We start from the raw sequence: 18,197 nt of genomic DNA on the forward strand, positions 1-18,197 counted from the left end.
TGGCTGAAGGAGCGGCCATTTTGTGTAGGTCACATTAGGCCAAGTACCAGAACAGCAAGGTACAAAATAAGGGAATCATTTCTATATAGAGTGAAGACCAAAAATGTGCACTCAGGGTCCCTCTATGTAAACAATATAGGAAAAGTACACCCAAAACATTTTTCTTTATATAAGTCTTTGTGGAGAATGATGGCATAAGCATTACTGAATCTGTATGATGTAAACTAAAACTATCAACAACAATAATGAAGAGTAGTCTACCCCTGCTTGCCCCCCCTCCCCCAAAGAAGAAGCAAACAAAACACTTTTATCTCTTTCAAATTAGTTCGTCCATTTCAGAATCTGACAAAACTGGGGTCTGGCAAGGTTGACGGGACTCAAGCGATGACACCACAACATGATGAGTGCATCTGATATGTACAGAAGGATGACATCATCGGAGGTGCATAGGGAAGTTCCATTTGGCAGGCTGTGATGTACTTCGAAAAAAACAAAAATAAACACAGTTCCAATTGAAAAAGATTAAATGATGCAAATAGAGAAACAAAAAAAGAAACATCACAGTATCCACACAGGCAAAGAGACTATTTTAATACGAGGAAAATAAAAAAAAGTCCTTGTTTCTTTTTTTCTTCTTTTTTTAAAGTATCTTAACACTTTTTTGTGTTTCAACTGGCAATTTCTTCCAACAAGAAATGCGAGAGATCCATTTGATGGATTGAAGCCTCCACAGACCGTTTTCCATTGATACCAGGAATGCTTGAGCACTTACAAAAATCAGTTCAAAACTGGCTCAGCAGTGGGCTCAATCGCCATTTTCAGAAGTAGGAAACGCTGTCTTCATCCTTTCGGAGCATTGCTTTTAAGACTAAACAATGTTTGGAGAAACAGGATGTGGGGGCATCTCAACTTTCCCATTTTCATCTTCAAAGCCCTTTTAAAGGGAAGCATTTTCTCAGTTTTATTTATTTATATATATATATATATATATATATAATCTCTATATATATATATATATTTCCTTATGTTTCTCATTATTATTATTATTCTTTTCTTTAAAAATCCAAAACAACAACAACAAAAAAAAACTCAATCTGCGGAAGTTCATAGTAAAAGACTCAGCTTTTGTCTTCCTCAAGCTCTGTGCTGGTAGTCAAGGAAAATCGGGCTCTGTTGTGTCTCAGATGAGGGAGGGATGGGGATAGGGGAGAGAGAGAGAGAGAGAGAGAGAGAGAGAGAGAGAGAGAGAGGGAGAGGGAGAGGGAGAGAGAGAGAGAGAGAGAGTCTCCCAGGAAGACCAAGCTCAGGGTTCGGTTCTCCTTTCCAGCGTCCAGTTCTCCTTTCCAGCGTCAAACCTCAACCGACTGGATTTGGTTCATCTGAGCTCGCATCATCTGCACGCTGTTTAAGATCTTCTTCTGGTGGCCTGCGAGCGTCACCCCCACTCGCATAATATCGCTGTGGAAAACCAGCGAACAGAAACACAGATAAGCCACCTCTGAAGTGCAGTGTACTCCAAAAAGTCCTTTAAAAATAACTTAGGTATTTATAGAGGATATACCTTTCACTGACTACATTTCAAAAAGTCTAGTCATAGTGATGGTTTTTAAGTTGCCAATTTGATCTGCTATATTTTTATTTGAAAAAGTAATTATGAAATGGAAACTATAAAGTTGTAAAATGTTTTTGTTTTGTTTAAATACCTTCAAACACTCAAACTCATTCATTTAAGTAGACAAATGGTTCAGCTAATGCCATCCTCAGTTTTTCTTAAAATAAGCATTTCCTTAGATACAGGTATTATAAAAGACTGGCACTTACTCCATGGTCATTTGTGACACCACGTCGAAGCTGGTGAACTCAGCGCTGGTGAAGTTCTGTTTGTACTGGCCCATCTTGATGGCATCCAGCCACTCATCCACGGTGTTGAAGCTGGAGAAGTCTGGGACGCTGCGGTCCAGCAGAGGGAGATGGACCCTGCACAGCAAACAACACAGACGTCAGCCCAGCGGGGCTCAGAACAATAACCATGTACATCCCTATGTGCCAAAGTGAACCAACCCCAGGGTTGCCAGCTGGTCTCCATAATTTACAAACACTAAGGCAGGTCAGGTTTTTTAACTCGCCTCTTTAACCTCAAATGAATTGATGTTAAATCAACAAGTGGGTGTGAATTGCGTGAGCGGCTTCAATAAATGTGTTCAGTTGTTTAATTGCGGTGGCAATTCTATCCGGAGAGCATCATAACATGTATTAAAATCATATTGCTTGAAATGTTATATGGTAAACAATATGTATCAAAATAGTGCAATTCCGTCGTTCTAGAGAATTATGCACTCACCCTCATTCTTTCTTGTTTAACCTTGGGGTGAAGTTTATATTAATGTAATGCTTCTTTCTGCTTTGCACAGTCCCGCCCCAATCAGACAGATACAGCAAATCAGCAAGCTGTATAGGTCTGATTGATGGAAACTATCCTCACAGGAAGTGATTCCCGTCCCCAGACAGGTGTGTGCTTTTAGTAATAGTTAGCAAAACAATTCCATTCCTTTAGTGACAGCGCTTGCAATTTACACTCACGTTACATGTTCAATAAAATCAATTAATTTGCAGTTAGAGAGGCGAGTTCAAAGACCTGAACTGGCTTAAAGTGTCCATAGATTCTGGAGCCAGTTGGCAACCTTGACCAATCCTCTTGTTACAAACTATTGAATTTCATTTGATTCAAAGTCACTTTCTCAAAATAATGAGAAAACATTGTATTCTCAAAATAATTAGTAACATTATGTGGCGGAGTGTCCCGCCCCTATGTATTATTATTTGTATTTGTGTTTGCGGCGCGGGTAAAAGCGCCGCGTCTTTTATTATTATATTTAAAAACCCTGTGAGGATGCATGGCTGATCAGCTACTGATTATTTAACTAGCTGACAGTCATGCATCCTTACCAAACGCGTGCAGACTCTGGCCGAGGGATAATAAGATAATTAACAACTAGTTAATCCCTCGGCCAGAGTATATAAACCTGCAGCTCTCTGCACTCGAGGTTGAGTGTAGAGGAGAGTACGGGAGAGCGGAGAGAGAAAGAGTGCGAGGTGAATAAAACGTAATTAACAATTGCCAAAACGTGCTGGATTAGCCAGCACGACACTTACTTGTTTGTTTGTTTATTCGTTTGGCCCTCCGCCTTTTTGTTTTGTGTTTTGTTTAAATATTTAGTTTGTTAATAAATACGCTGAGTGCTATTGCACTCAGCTTCACCCGCCTATTCATTGTTTTGGTTTCTGCTTCCTGGTCCGTGACGTCACCACTGCGAGCCAGACTGTCACACATTAGTATTAACTATAGAAACGACTTCCAAGTTCCCAGATCAGTTTGGATAAAAGATATTTGACTGAAATACTGAATGTACTCTATGAAGGAAACAAATAAGACGATGGCCCTGAAAGCTTGTTACCTATAGTGTGATCTACATGGACAGAATGTTAAATCACTTGTAATTTGAACAACTGTCTATGTAAATTACGATCAAATGCAATCACTTCCAAAGATGCGTAGCCTTAGTTAACAAACCAAAAATCACACATATGCAGGTCATCCCTCTCAGATCTCCAGTACTACATTGCATTTTCTGATAATTGATGTTTCAATAGCTTAACATTATTGTGATGTGGGATCATATTGGACTTCTTTGAGGAATGTTTTTTTTAAAGCCATTTTTGATTAATGAAATTCAGTTTGAACCCTTTTCAACTGTTCCAAAATAGCCCATCAAAACCATTCCTTAGAACAATCCTTTTGGTGAACAGGACCCATTGCTTTGCTGTTTCCAACTATTTAGAAATGTGTTACGCAGGAATGAGCCTGTGTGCGTTATCTTTAGGTAGATTTGATGATCAGGGTTTGAGTGCTTGTCTGCCACTCAGTTCAGCTGCAGACAGCTTCTCATCCTCACCAGCAGGCTTCCAGTAGACTTGCACTGTGACTGAAGAATGGCAGGGCCTGGGATGTCAACAGCCCGCTGAGATCCACTGTTTAACACTTATGAGAGCTGGCTGGCTGACGAGACCTCTTTGAAAGTTAGCTATTCCTGCTATTATCATATTTTTTCTGTTTTTGAGAGTTGTATCACTGTATATCTTACCAACATCTTACACTATTGGCAAATAACAGTTTAAAAACCATTGGGTCATTCATATTGTCTCCGTTTCAGTATTAAAGAAGGTACAAACTTTAAATTTGACTTTTAAAATAAACTAAAAAGACTTGTACAGGCTGTTAAAAGTCCACTTTTAAAAATGTCAGTGACGGCAGTACTGTATTCAGATCAGCATTTGTAAACCCCACCATCTGCTAATGAGGCAAGAAGATTTTGGGCAGATTTTTTCTTATTTGATATTCACCCTATTTCTAACATTTACTTGTATAGCATAATGGCAAAAAACACCTTCTTTTGGTGCTGCATAGCAACTTCCTACCCAATCATTTTCTATATTGAATTAGTATTCTACTGTATTCTCTATAATTCTCTGTACTGAATTCTCTCAGGTCAGTATCGAGTTCTCCGTACTATACTGTACTGAATGCGCTGGCTCTTGATACGCTACAGGGCTGGCTCTCAGACCCCCAGTAAAGTACATCGTTATCTATACAGTAGTGTATTGAATAAGCTGGCTCTCAGATCCCCAGTACTAAGTTCACTCTACTGTACTCAATTTTCTGGCTCGCAGTTCTCCAATACTGCACTTGGTTTCCTATACGGTACTGTAATGAATGTTGTGTCTCTCAGATCCGCAGTGTCCCATGCTCTTACCCTGAGGAGAGAGGGGTCATGGCCTTGAGGCTGTTGGGGTTGCGGATCATCTTGTCCAGTGTGTTGACGATCTGGCTGAACTTGGGCCGGTTGTTTCGATCCTTCTGCCAGCAGTCCAGCATGAGCTGGTGCAGGGCGCTAGGGCAGTCCATGGGGGGGGGCAGCCTGTAGTCCTGCTCGATTGCATTGATCACCTGCAGGGCAGACAGAGAGGCAGAGTTACTGCAGCGCAGGCCCTACAGGCATGGTTTGTCCAAGGTTATTGATGGTGAGTAGTCTTGTGTTGCACGTGTACAAAATAATTGGTCATGATTTTTCAACATTGATATGCTGAATTGAGTATAACATTGAGACTATTCCAAACAAAGTTTGGTAACTCTTTCAGCACTAAGTACTACAGCAGAACATCAAAGTTACACTCAGGAACTGTCTACCAGCACACCACTATAAACCAGAAACGAGGCTCCTGGCTGCTGTAAAAGTCAGGCTGTGTATTTTACCAGTTAAAGCTTTAAAGATGTAGAGCTTTTATCAAGAGGGGACATGTAAAAACATTTGTATAAGTCTATTTTCTAGGTATTTTTAGGAGATTCTCAAAAATGGAGGGGTGCCTTATACACTGGTGCGACTTATACACTATTTTTTACGGTACATTAAATCATTGAAAAAAATACACGTTTCAGAGTTCCAAGCATTATGAACATCCTCCATTTCCCATGTTTTTGTAACCTTGGGGTTCTGCTGTATAATGTATTAAATGCATACAGTGTATGGAAAAAAGGAGACAACAAAATCTGTTGTGAGTTTTTTTTTTTTGCACTAGCACCCCCATTCTGAGATATTTTTCTGTTCAGAGGTCTTTAGTATTGAAAGAGTTAAACACTCAATAAGAATATACACTTAAAAAAAAAGAAACCTTGGTAATAAGATACAATTAGGATCTGCTGTGGTGTCGAGCCTAGCTCTCTGATTCCAGATAAAGAGAAATCTTAAACTGACAGGTTATTCAATATTTATAGTGCCCCTTGCCTGATTTAAATGTTATTTTTAATTGGATGGGAGGTACATGGTCGACAGGGTAATGAAAAGGTTAACTTTTAATTGAGAGTCCAGAGACTATGAATACTAGGAGATGAGGCGTTTGAGAGCAGACCCCTTCTTCCAAACCCCCATAGAGACTGAGTTATAGTTAGCATGGCAAGACCTCTGGCTGCATATTCTTAACCTTTTCAATAGGTACCTTCATGAATAAAAAAATGAGTTTTAAGACTCATTATAGGTGGATTCCAATGGTAAGGAAACTCAAATAATAAATTGGTTCTGATTTTAAAAATGTGTTTATGTATGTTCTTTGGATCCTAAAGGGGAATTAACCAAGGCTTACAGAAAATGTGTTGCTCATTATTTTAAATTCAATTCCAGATTTTGTTTTCACTGATAATTCACACTCTAGAGTCACTTCCTGTGCAGAAAGTATTAAGAGGACACAAGTATACACACAGCGACGCACACAAACAAGCACACAGAGCCATGCCTCAGGGCAGAAATACATACATCCTGATTGGTCATGTCCCAGTACGGCCTCTCCCCATAGGACATCACTTCCCACATGACAATGCCGTAGCTCCAGACGTCACTGGCTGAGGTGAACTTCCTGTACTGGATGGCTTCAGGGGCGGTCCATCGGATGGGGATCTTACCGCCCTACACGCAAGAGAGAAACAGCGTTTCATACATTCAGATAAACTGGGCTTCTGCTTTATAGCACAGAGCAGATGGGGTAAAGAGGGTTGAAAGGTCACAATGTCACATGATTTGTTTGGGTTGGGAAATCAAGGTGCAGCCTTAATCAGCAGGTGAGAATTGATCTAAAAGCAATAGAAAAGTATTTACAAGTCATATTCCACATCATATAGCACTCATATTAAAAATATGATTATGATATTATTGATCAATCAATTGATTGTTCACAGCATCATGATTAAACCTTTATATATATATATATATATATATATCAATGTAAAGTTTAGGGGTTAGGCTTTTACCAGGGCGCTAGTGTAGGTGGGGTCGGAGGTATCATCTTCCAGGAAGCGTGACAGTCCGAAGTCGGACACCTTGCACACCAGGTTGCTGTTGACCAGGATGTTGCGGGCGGCCAGGTCACGGTGCACGTAGTTCATGTCCGAGAGGTACTTCATCCCAGCCGCGATGCCGCGCAGCATTCCCACTAGCTGAATCACTGTGAATTGACCGTCATTTTGCTGCAACACATCAAGAACAATTCTGGTGAGACTTAAGCCTGGATCGCACTGGAGTAAGCATTGATGCTGCAGCGTCTGACAATCATTTTCAATTGTACAGTACAATAAAACTCCTTGGTGTCTGCTTATTAGGGCGTTATGCCTTCATCGGTGTTACAACATACTTAATCAGTACATTACACAGGGGAAGTCGAAACGCTGGTCTTATCAACATTAATCGGCTATATGGTATATTTGGTATTAATCAGGCTCTGTTCATTAAGCCCCAAAGAAAAATTGTTGAGCTGTCCAAATATTTTCTTGACCAACTGTTCCTTTGAGAGTGTGGATATGCTGCGTGTTCACATCAGGCACAGCTGGCAGCGTCAATGCAGCTGTGAGAGCAGCTGTAGAAAACCAGGCCCTGCGTGCATTCGACAGAGCGGGCTATAAATTAAAAAAAAACCTGGAGAAGAGATGATATGCATTTAACTTCAGCAGTCCTGAGGCAGAGTCACCTACTTGAGTGACTCTTTCTTGGTGCGACCACAAAGGTGCCAAGTGTTTTGCATCCATGTTTACAACGTTTCTTTTACGCCATCCTTTGATCTGTTTGATTCATTTTCAAATTCAACTGAAAACTGTGTCTTAGTCAAGAAAAACGGTAAAGGAAACCACAATCCATAGCAATACATTTTCCTATTTTTAAGACAATTACTGCATAATAATAGGCACACGAAATCTCACGGCACCGGGCACCCATGCTTTCTTACTCTTCTCTTGTCCCCTCCCTGTTTTCTCGCTCTCTTTTGTCTTTTGTTTAGGTTTATACCGATCAATCTCCCTTTCACTGCATGTCTTCTTTCCTCAGCTTAGGAGCACAGCAGGTTCTTGAATTGTTTTTTTTTTGGGAAAATAAAGCAACTTGCATGGAAAATTGCAATTGCTGGGAGCTTAGCTGCCTCCTGTCGTTTCTGTGGAAGATGGACCTCCTAAGGATTTTAGCAAGTCTATATAGTGGCACAGTAGTTAAAAAGCAGGGGTTTGTGACAACCAGAGAGGTATAAACTGCCATAGCAATCTGAAGACCAGTGTGTGTTTGTGTGATGTGCATTGCATCCCAAGTGTCCAGCAAATGACAGTTGTGTACATACCTTTTAGGAGCATACTTTGATATGTACTTTAATTTGGTTTAGAAAAACAGGTTTGAGATTACAGCCCAATGTGAGTTCAAAATAAAATTAAAACTAGGTTACAGTCAGTGTACAGTAGGCCACTACAATCACTTTGTAGGTATTTTAAAAAGGATTAGAAGTTGTAACCAACAAGCCTTTAATGCAAATCTGAAATACATGACAATAAGCTGACATACTAAGGTAACATTAGGTCATCCAAAATGAGTGCTAATCAGGGTCTGTGAAACCAGCCGTCAGCTGTGTATGTGTTTAATTGAGCAATTGTCTCTCTCTTACCCTCAGAAATGAGTCCAGGGAGCCGTTCTCCATGAACTCTGTGATAATCATGACTGGACTGCTCTTGGTGACCACCCCCTCCAGGTGGATGACGTTGGGATGATCAAACTGGCCCATGATGCTGGCCTCGCTCAGGAAGTCCCGCCTCTGTTTCTCCGTGTAGCCCGACTTGAGGGTCTTGATGGCTACGAAGATCTCCCGCTTCCCTGGCAGCTTGAGGTGGCCACTGCATACCTCTCCGAACTCACCTGGAAGGGGACGGACAGGTAAGTGCCTTAAAGAAGCTTCAAAATCCCTTTCCCTTTCTCCTGTTAGCACCAGACCTTAACTTAAGTTGAACATCTTTTGGTTCTTTCTTGTTTTTATAATAATTCGATATATGCAGATATTTCTATGCTGTGATGTAGGTCAATTGCACAGGTCAATTGTAGGTCTACTTTGTGTACGTGAATAGGGACCAAATGCATTAGTTTCATTTTTTTGTACCTGGAAACATGTTTGTTTAGAATTTTAGAACCTAAAGATTTTCATTGCAATTACATGGTAGCTCACGGTTATTATTATTATTATTATTATTATTATTATTATTATTATTATTATTATTATTATTCATTTATTTGGCAGATGCCTTTATCCAAGGCGACAAAGTAGTAGTCTTTATAAATCATATTTATTTATTTAATGGTTTTATTTATCTGGTTTAGCAATATGCAATTGTAAAAACAAATGCATAAAATACATGATTTGGATAAAGGCATCATGTATGCATGTAAATATGGAGACACCTCAGCGGCCACAGTTACCTGCTCCAATGACCTGCTCGATCTTCACGCTGGAGATGTCGATTTCCTTGGCAAACTCCCTCACCGCCTCGTTGGGATCCTCATATGTAAACGGATCGATATAGATCTTCATTCCTGGAGTCACTTGGAAAGAAAGGAAAACATAAAGGGGTCTATTCAATTATTCTAAAACGGCGGTGGGTCTAAATACCGCCGTTGTTTAATTCATTAAAATGTGACCTTCCCATACAACTTTCTGGTGGTTAGAGCTGAGCCACTTGCTGGCAGTGTAGCCTAGTTGTTGGAGCTGAGGGACTTGGAGACAGTGTGGGCTAGTGGTTAGAGCTGAGGGGCTAGGAAGAGGGCTGGCATAGTGGTTAGAGCTGAGGGGCTAGGAAGAGGGCTGGCATAGTGGTTAGAGCTGAGGGGCTAGGAAGAGGGCTGGCATAATGGTTAGAGCTGAGGGACTGAAGTGCATTGTGGTCTAGTGGGGTTTAAGGGTATCATATTAATTGAAATAAGACAGATTGAATTGACACTCAACTAGCCAGGCATCTCTAAAGCTTATTTCTCGGTTCCAGAGCCCTAACTCGTTTGCCTACCGGCTCACTCAGAATGTCTGCCATATTATAGTGTGGGAGGCGACTGAGATTATATCAGTAGCTGTTAATGGCCCCTGTCCAGCTGGGTTCACCTTCACTGCCCTCCTGTAGATCTGAGTTTCATAAATACAGCATTTACAGCAATCTGATACTATTGATTAAACCATGTCAAAACTGTCTAAATTGATAAGCCGGGGGGAACCAAAATAAGTCTCTGTAGAAATGTGTCACAGCATCAAATTTCTCCAGGCGAGAAGGAAGAAAAGTGCTGTCCTCACGCTGAGTGAATAGCAAAAGACGGGGAGCTTGGCCTCCAGCTGCAGTATATTACTGCCAGGTTCAGCTTCACACTTAAAGACAGATGGCCAGGCGGCCAGACAGCCAGAGAAAGATGGAGACAGACAGGCAGACGTACAGACAGACAGATACCTGCCTCTCTGCCCCTCTGCCAGAGACAGGCAGAGAGGCAGGTAGGCAAACAAAGACAGATAAACAGGCACGTAGGCAGGCATAATGAGAGAGAGACAGGGAAGCAGGCAGGCAGGTAGGTAGACAGGCATACAGAGACAGACAGACATGCAGGCAAACAGACAGAAAGGCAAGTAGGCAGACAGATGCAAAGGCAAGCAGGCAGACTTGCAAAGATGGAGACAGGCAGACAGAGGAATTTACGGTACTCACTGTGGCCGCTGGTGTAGTGCTGCAGTTTGTCAGTGTACTCCGAGTCTGTTCTCTCGAAGCCCCTCCTCCTGGGCGCAAACACAAAGAGCTATAAAATTCCACCAGATTGGTAAACAAGCAACAAGAAACCCTGATAGAGGAACACATTCCCACACATACTGAGCCCCTTCTCTTGGGTGCACATACAAACTATTACAGCATATTACTGTCAACGTGCTACAATCTTAACAGGGGCTGGCACATGGAGACTGATTGCTACTCAGAAATGTGGCTTAACTGGCTGTGGAGGCCTAGCATACTAACACCAGGCCTGGGACCACAGTGCACTCTCCCACCAATTATACTGAGCTAAAAACCAGGCAGGCTGGTCACAAAACCTGAGGTAAAGGCTGTAAGGCCAAAACACTTCCTTTACATCATAGGACTAGCTATATTATGTGTGAATGAAAGATATATCAATATATCTTTTTGAAGACTTTTCTAAATATTTTCAATCAAATTGAACGTGATTTGTGTTTCCCTGAGCAAACCGATTATGGCTGACCCTCACGTTATTTGTATAGCTTATCATCACTAAACGATACGTATTAACAAGAACAGCCAGAGTTTTCACAGCTGGCTTGACGCATAGGGCTTGCTGTGGAGGGTGTTACAGAATGACTCACCGGTTGCAGACGATGACGATGACCACCACTGCGATGAGAAAGACGACGCCGGCGGCCGCAGAGCCGATGATGAGAGGAAGCTTCTCCTGCAGGCTGGTCTTATACTCCTCTGAAAATAAGCACACAGCGCCATGTTATATTGCAGCAGCTCTCAACTCAGTCCCACACTTCTGGAAGTCTACAGAATTGGGAACAGGGTCAGTCCAGGCCTGAGGTAAGCTCTTTTTTCCTAGCAGACCTGTGAGGGGAATCTCTCATGGTTCCTGCCTGCCTGCATTATGAAGTACTGCAATAACATTTCACAAACACTCAATTCACAAATGAGACAGTTTTGAAAAAAACTGAATCTCATGTTTTTACAATTTTAAACAAATGTTATTACTTTATAAGCTCAACATCAGCCCATTAGGTTTTTTTTCCAGGGAAATCTTATATAGCGTCTGTTAATTACCATTTAGTTAGCAAAGCTTGAAAATATAAATTAGCAGGAGCATTCCCTACTGGGCTTACAGGGTGATAGAGTACTGGTGTCTTTAATATGAAGATGTAGAAAAATTGAACATAACAACTGGACTATAGTCTTGTATTTCTGTGACATACTATACCTTGAAAAGGACATCCATTTTATCGTCTGCTTGGAAGTGACATAAAGGTCAACTAAGGGCAGTTTCAATAAGTATGATATTCTTTGACATGCTAGTTTTATTATTAAACACACATCCTTCATTCCTAGTTGATATCTGTAGACTGCTATTCAGTATTTTTTTTTTTAATCTCCTCAATAACAAGTATGGCAAGTCAGAAAGAGCATTAAGCGATATTCTGATTAACCTTCTCTCACAAACTCAAACGTTCCCATAGATATCAATTCAAGCTACTACTTTGTTGCTTTGGATAAAGGTGTCTGCTAAGTAAACAAATAATAATAATAATATCAAACAGATAATCACTTCCTCCCAGATGTCAGTCCATATCCTGTTGCAAGAGCTAATGAACTGAGAGTCAAGCAGTGTAGCCCAATTGAGTTTGAAAAAGGGTAACACTAAAAAACTTGGTTCCACAGACCCATAGCAAACTCCCATTTTACGCTGTCAATGAAGTTTTGACTGTGTTTTGAGATCAATACACTACAAGCAAAAATAAAAAGAAATTGCCCCTAGTATGTCTTCTTCAATTACTGCACTATACTTAAAGGTATATTTTTTACTAGAAATTATAATTTTGATTCAATTTTTAACAGTTTCAAAATGCTGGAGATGATGATATTTCTGAAATGGTCGTTTTTAAAGGGACGTCAAAGTATGATTTCTGTGATTATTATCTATGTTTACCGGAGCATTTATACTTAAAACTGCAGAAAGATTGTGCTTCACTGATTAGTATTAAATTACACAAGTTGAAAACTACAAGTAGGCAGAATGGCCAGATTTTCCCACCCTAACGTCGGTCTGTTCATGTAAGTGCTAAGGAGAGCAGTGGTAGCAGCCTGTGATTATTAGGTCATTGATAATCAGGAGCAGGCAGGGATCTCTCAGGGCTGATGGAAGGTTCTGCCTGCCTTTTCAAACCCGAAGACGCAGAGCATATGGGCCGTGCGTGAGCTCGCTCATTTTTGGCAGGCAGAAGGAAATGATTTTTCTCCTTGCCTAGGCAGCAGGCAGGGGAACAGCGATACAGAGCAAGCAGTTATTGCCCTGGAGGACACGGTTAGTGCGCACCATTTGAAGGATATATTTAATGCCTTTGAAGGCCACAGCTCCGGAGAGTACAGGTCAGGTTTGTGAATCAGCCTTGGCCAACTCGGGTGTTTGATAGCTGAGCAACACAATAGGAACAGATGCCGGATTTATGTAAGAAACTCAGTTACAGAGTGGGAGTAGATCTGAGACCAAGCGGTATATTTAGAACATTTTAAGTGAGTTCATCCTTGATATTCATTTTTTCTACTTATATCTTAACTTGTTATAATCACTGAATAATCCTGACAATGATCAGGCAAGTTATGAACCTGAGCTGCATAGTAATCAGTTGTTTAGATCGTATTCTACTAATTGAATCCATCTCCAGCTGCCCCCATATCTCCTCACCTTCAGTCATGGTCTGGAAGTACATCTTTCCGCTGTAGCGCCCGAAGCCTGCCACTGTGCGCGCTCGGACCTGGAACACATAGATAGTGCCGGGCTTGAGCCCTCGGATGACCACAGTGTTGGTCTGACTCTTGATCGCCGACGAGTTGTACTCACTCTGCTCCTGTGGGACACAGAGAGGACCGTTACTGACAGGTGAAGAGACATCCCAGAAAGAGAAGAACAAACTAAAGCATGCATAAATTCACCAGCAATTGAAGGGGCACAGTAAGCCATTATATTCACTCACCGCAGCAATTCCCCACTACAGCTGAGCAGCACTGATGGGCAACGGGCTTACCTTCTCATAGTACTGAAGCTCGTAATCCAGGATGACTCCATTTGGCTGGTCGGGCTGAGACCACGAGAGTGTGATGCTGTCCACTGAGCGACTGACCTGGTGCATGATGGACACTGCCGAGGGGGCTGGAGAGGGAAGGGGTTATAGAGACAGAAAGAGTTAAGGAGGGGGAAGGGGGAGATGATAGCATATACCGGTACATGAAAGGGGGTGAAGAAAATATAGTCATAATAAATAAAAGGAGTAGGGGGAAGGGTAGACGAAGAGGAGGAAGGATGGAAGACAGAGGTAGGAGAGAGAGAGAAAAGTACAAAAGCTATTTTGTAATTTATGTTCAAAACAGCAATACTGTGGTAATTGGTTAATTAATCTTTCTGTACACTTATACATTACAAACATCTAAAATGTTGACTGCCCTTAACTCCCTTGTTTTCAGAATCGACAGCAGTGCGACGAGAAGGCAACAGTTCTGGGCTATGGAGCAATGGTAGCACCTGGGTAGCTACTGTAGAATAGAATGCTATTTCATATTTTGACCTACCAACACTATCCATAAAGCCTGCTGGAAATCTATTGATACATGGTCCATAGGAGTACCAGACAGAAAGTGTGCTGCCATATCAGGAACACTAGAATAAGTGTTCCAGATCCACTGCTAGTAAGAGTACCAATCAATGACAAATGTTGAAGTTGAAGTTGAAAAGACCAGACAAATGTGACTGGTTTGTATACAAGAAACTGATTGGCAGTCAGTATGACACCTCGCGATTCTTGGTTAGTTTTGAGGGCATTAGAGGCATACTTCAGAAGTCTGTTTTTAATGACTACAACAATTTAAAGAATTTAATTTAAATTCTGTTTTTATGAATAAAACTGTTTGATATTCATTAAACTGTTCTAGACTGGTGTTGGCATCTTCAATAAACGAACAGTTTCATGAATATTTATTTTATTCATGAAACAGACTTATTATCGCAATTTAAACCGTGGTGAAAATGGCCCTGTAATGAATGTATACTTTCAACAAAAACTAAAATACTTAATCACTAAGTAGCTTAGTAAGTTTGCATAAATCCCTTTAAATTCCATTGCCTTTACTTTCCAGAGAAACTGACAAGACTGCAGTAATAAACAGCCCTGAAGAAGCTGTTTTGCTTGTTATTAAGAAGTTCCAAGGGAGAAGACCATTCACAAACAGACTGCATTTGCCACTGACACTATACAGTATTGAGGAGAAAAAAAACACAGGGAAAGCGACATGGAAGACAGCTAACACTGAATTGAGAGGCAGTGACTGTTCTATACTCATTTATTCTTCAGCATGCACAACGTGTATGGGGTTAAACTATAAGGAACACTTTTTATTAAACCCTTTTTAACCACAGTACAGTTAAATCTGTTTGCACTGCCACTGGAACCACATGGTCAACGGCTATTATCAGCCAGAAACCCGCATAACAGTGTCTTTCATCAATACCAGTGATGGGCACTTTGAATATGCAGCCTTAAAGAGCAATGTGCAGGGTCTGAAATAGCAGTTATCTTTGCTAATGTCATCATCTTCTTGTGCAGATTCACTTTGTATAATTTTCAGTTTTATTCATCACACCCTAGTGACTTTTTTCAAGCACCCCCCCCATGTCTTCTCTCTCAGTTCACCAGGTACATCAGATTGTAACCATTCATCTCCACCTCTCTCAGAAGACTTCTGAATTTTAAAGTAATTGTAGCTAACAAAACAGTCCCATAACATTTCTCAACCATGCAAATCGGTTTATTTTATAAGTCTCAAATCTGCAGTTTTGAAAGAAGCCAATGCTATAGCAAACATGTATTTTTAGACTGTCTTGTACTTCCTGGGTCATTTCACATGGAAAGTGAAATTGTCCCCACTCCTTCACTGGCTTCTTTCCTTAGTCAGTAACCCCTATTGACTGACATGCTTTCAGCCAGTAACATGCTTTTCCTCAGAAGACACTGCTGAGGTGAACTGACCTAGGAAACACAAGTACAGTACAAACAGATAATTCAAGAATGAGGCAAGACATAGAAACGGTGAGCTTCCTTTAACCTAAAGTGGCACCAGAAATCAGATTTGAAAATTCAAATTCAAATACATGTGTAGTGTTTTGGAATTATTTTGGTATCTACAATTACTTTAACCAGGCAGTGATGACTGAAACAAAAAAGGATAAGCAAAGCGAATAACGAGAAGAACATCTTAGTTAACTGAGATATTTCAGAGCTTACAAGCTTGCTCTTCAAACTGACACCTGTTCAGTCTCTTTGGTGAACGTTTAGTTCAGGATTCACTGCACTACCAACAAGTTTGTCAGTGGAACTTTTGGTGTAAAACTCACGCGATAATTTGTTAAGATTCCCCTCAGAGCATTTTTCCATGTCTCTAACGGCAGTTGTCATGCCTGTAGAAATTCCAGAAATACTGTTAATGACGTCACTACTTACAGACAGTTAGACCGGGAAGCAGGGGTGTGCTACAGTCTAATTTCTATATTATAACATATGTGATACGTGCTTCAACAAGTTCCAATTCATTTCAGAGCTGCAAGTCAAGGGTTTAATAAAAAACAGATCTGTCCACAATACAGTGTAATTATACACCACCCTCCAGATTTTTAGAAAAGAGATTTCCCCTCTTCTAAATAGCCAAGACTTCCCACTAGTGCCGTGGCACCCGAAATGTGTCTGTCTACCAATTGTTCTTCAAAAATGTTTTTCTGCAGTGGTGACTGGTGTACGGCACCATTAAGAAAAAAGAAAAGTATATCAAAGAGAAGGAAAGAGTAAGAAAAATAATCATGATTGTCTTGATATTTTCATTCACATATCCTAATCAGCATATTGTTTTTGCAGGAAAGGGCTCCCAGTGGCTGGTAGGTGTGGTTCGAATCTTGCACATGATGAGTTGCTGATCTTGGCTGGGTTCCCAAAGGGTGCGCTGTATGGGTTCAGTGCTCCCACTGGGTTAGGGAGGAAAAACTAATGGTAGTTCACTTCATTGCGCTCCAGGATTCCAGGGTTCAAGAGCTTGGTAACACCCGCTTAGGTTCGGTAGGGGTGACCAGAGGTGATTTGCTTGACAGCAGCGACAGAGATCATTCATTGATCTTTAGTGGGTTGAAACTATGAAACGACTTTCAAATTGAGCATTTCAAATTTGGTTGACAAACAAGGTCAAATATTAGAAAAAAAACAAATCAAATAATTATTTGCAAGAGCTTGGAGTTGCAGAGATTTTATGATACTGCAATTACCTTGCAATCAAAGAGGAATATTTTTTGGGGATATGCTTTCCTGTGGAAATATGTTAGGAAATATCAAAACAATCTCTGAAAAAAAATAAATAATACATTGATATGTACAGCATAAGAGACAGGAGCAGTACGCAATGCAACACTTACCCTTAACAAAAACAAATGGTTTTCAAACCAAGTCATAAACAGACGACACAAAAAAAATGAGTTCATTATAAAAATGGTGTTCTCCCATAACTTCACTCAATCATAAATTCTGAGGGTAATCTATAAGTCAAGTATACAAATGTTGCAGCTAATATGTTTATCAGCATAACACCAATGAAGACATTACTCAAAACTTGAAAGGGAAGATGTAGCGATTAAGGTATATCAGCTCAGGATAAAATATCTACATCTGTAGTAAGCCCCTAACCCCTATGCATGCTTTTAACTGACCTCTTTCAGTCCACATTTCATTGGAGTGTTCCTTGCGCTCTGATTGGATGATGGAGGCGAGAGGGGGAGGGATGAGTCACAGGAAGGACAAGCAGAGGGATTTGGTTGGTGACGGCGAGAAAACAAGGCAACAAAACAAAAACAAAGAAAGAGAATGAATAGCAGCCACTAGGAATCAACACGAAAAAGCACAGGGGGCGCAAACATGACATTCTACAGGTTTGTGAACCAACATACAGAGACATTCACTTTACCCAGCAACAGTTTGGCGCCATTTTTGTCGAAGTAAAATAAAACTGGAAAATGTTACAAAACTAGTTGGTTCATTTACAGTGTTACTGTTAACCGTTTGACCTGAAGATTCAGAATTTGAATTTAGTGGTCACAAGGAGCAATGATACTGTTGTCAGGCCAGATCTCAATCAGACCTGAACAGCCCCGGCCTGCCATTCAGTCCAGAGCCTCCCTCAAGCAGAGACTAAAGCCAAATTGTGGTGGTTTTGTGATGCGGACAAATCCTTTTTTTTTGTTTTTGTTTTTATAAACCCTAAACACCTCTTAAGGTGCTCCTTATTTGTTAATAGTTCTGTAGCATTACTGGTGTATTTCCTTTGTTCAATAAATTGGTTATACAACAAGTCAAAGAAGTGCTAGGTTATCAATAAGCTATGGTTCCTGCTTCAACAGTAACCGGAAATTATGGCATTCTTTACTGGAACTAGTTTCTTACAATAGAGGAAGAGTACTGTGGGAAGCTGTGCTAAGTGGTTATGCGGCACAAGGATGGAATATGTTTCTATGACA

General features: G+C 40.7%; 1 protein-coding gene across 8 annotated transcripts in view; it reads right to left on the bottom strand.

Annotated features, from left to right (window-relative positions):
- Nucleotides 1-959: 959 nt before the first annotated feature.
- LOC117432285 (ephrin type-B receptor 2-like) overlaps nt 960-18,197 on the bottom strand; it is a 116,022-nt gene continuing 98,784 nt past the window's right edge. Inside the window, exons 6-17 of one of the 8 annotated variants that reach the window (XM_059002155.1) lie at nt 17,394-17,432; nt 13,681-13,805; nt 13,341-13,503; nt 11,254-11,362; nt 10,589-10,653; nt 9,327-9,440; nt 8,524-8,771; nt 6,857-7,072; nt 6,366-6,515; nt 4,812-5,005; nt 1,822-1,977; nt 960-1,458 (exon numbers count right to left, since the gene is read on the bottom strand). In XM_059002155.1, coding sequence (XP_058858138.1) covers nt 1,350-1,458; nt 1,822-1,977; nt 4,812-5,005; nt 6,366-6,515; nt 6,857-7,072; nt 8,524-8,771; nt 9,327-9,440; nt 10,589-10,653; nt 11,254-11,362; nt 13,341-13,503; nt 13,681-13,805; nt 17,394-17,432 — 1,688 coding nt within the window. In that variant the 3' untranslated portion in view covers nt 960-1,349. Of the gene's footprint in view, nt 1,459-1,821; nt 1,978-4,811; nt 5,006-6,365; nt 6,516-6,856; nt 7,073-8,523; nt 8,772-9,326; nt 9,450-10,588; nt 10,677-11,253; nt 11,363-13,340; nt 13,504-13,680; nt 13,806-17,393; nt 17,433-18,197 lie in introns of those variants that run through there. The other 7 variants (XM_059002153.1, XM_059002154.1, XM_059002152.1 and 4 more) reach the window with 7 other exon arrangements.

Source organism: Acipenser ruthenus, chromosome 27, assembly GCF_902713425.1.
Source record: "Acipenser ruthenus chromosome 27, fAciRut3.2 maternal haplotype, whole genome shotgun sequence".
NCBI classification, from domain to species: Eukaryota; Metazoa; Chordata; class Actinopteri; order Acipenseriformes; family Acipenseridae; genus Acipenser; species Acipenser ruthenus.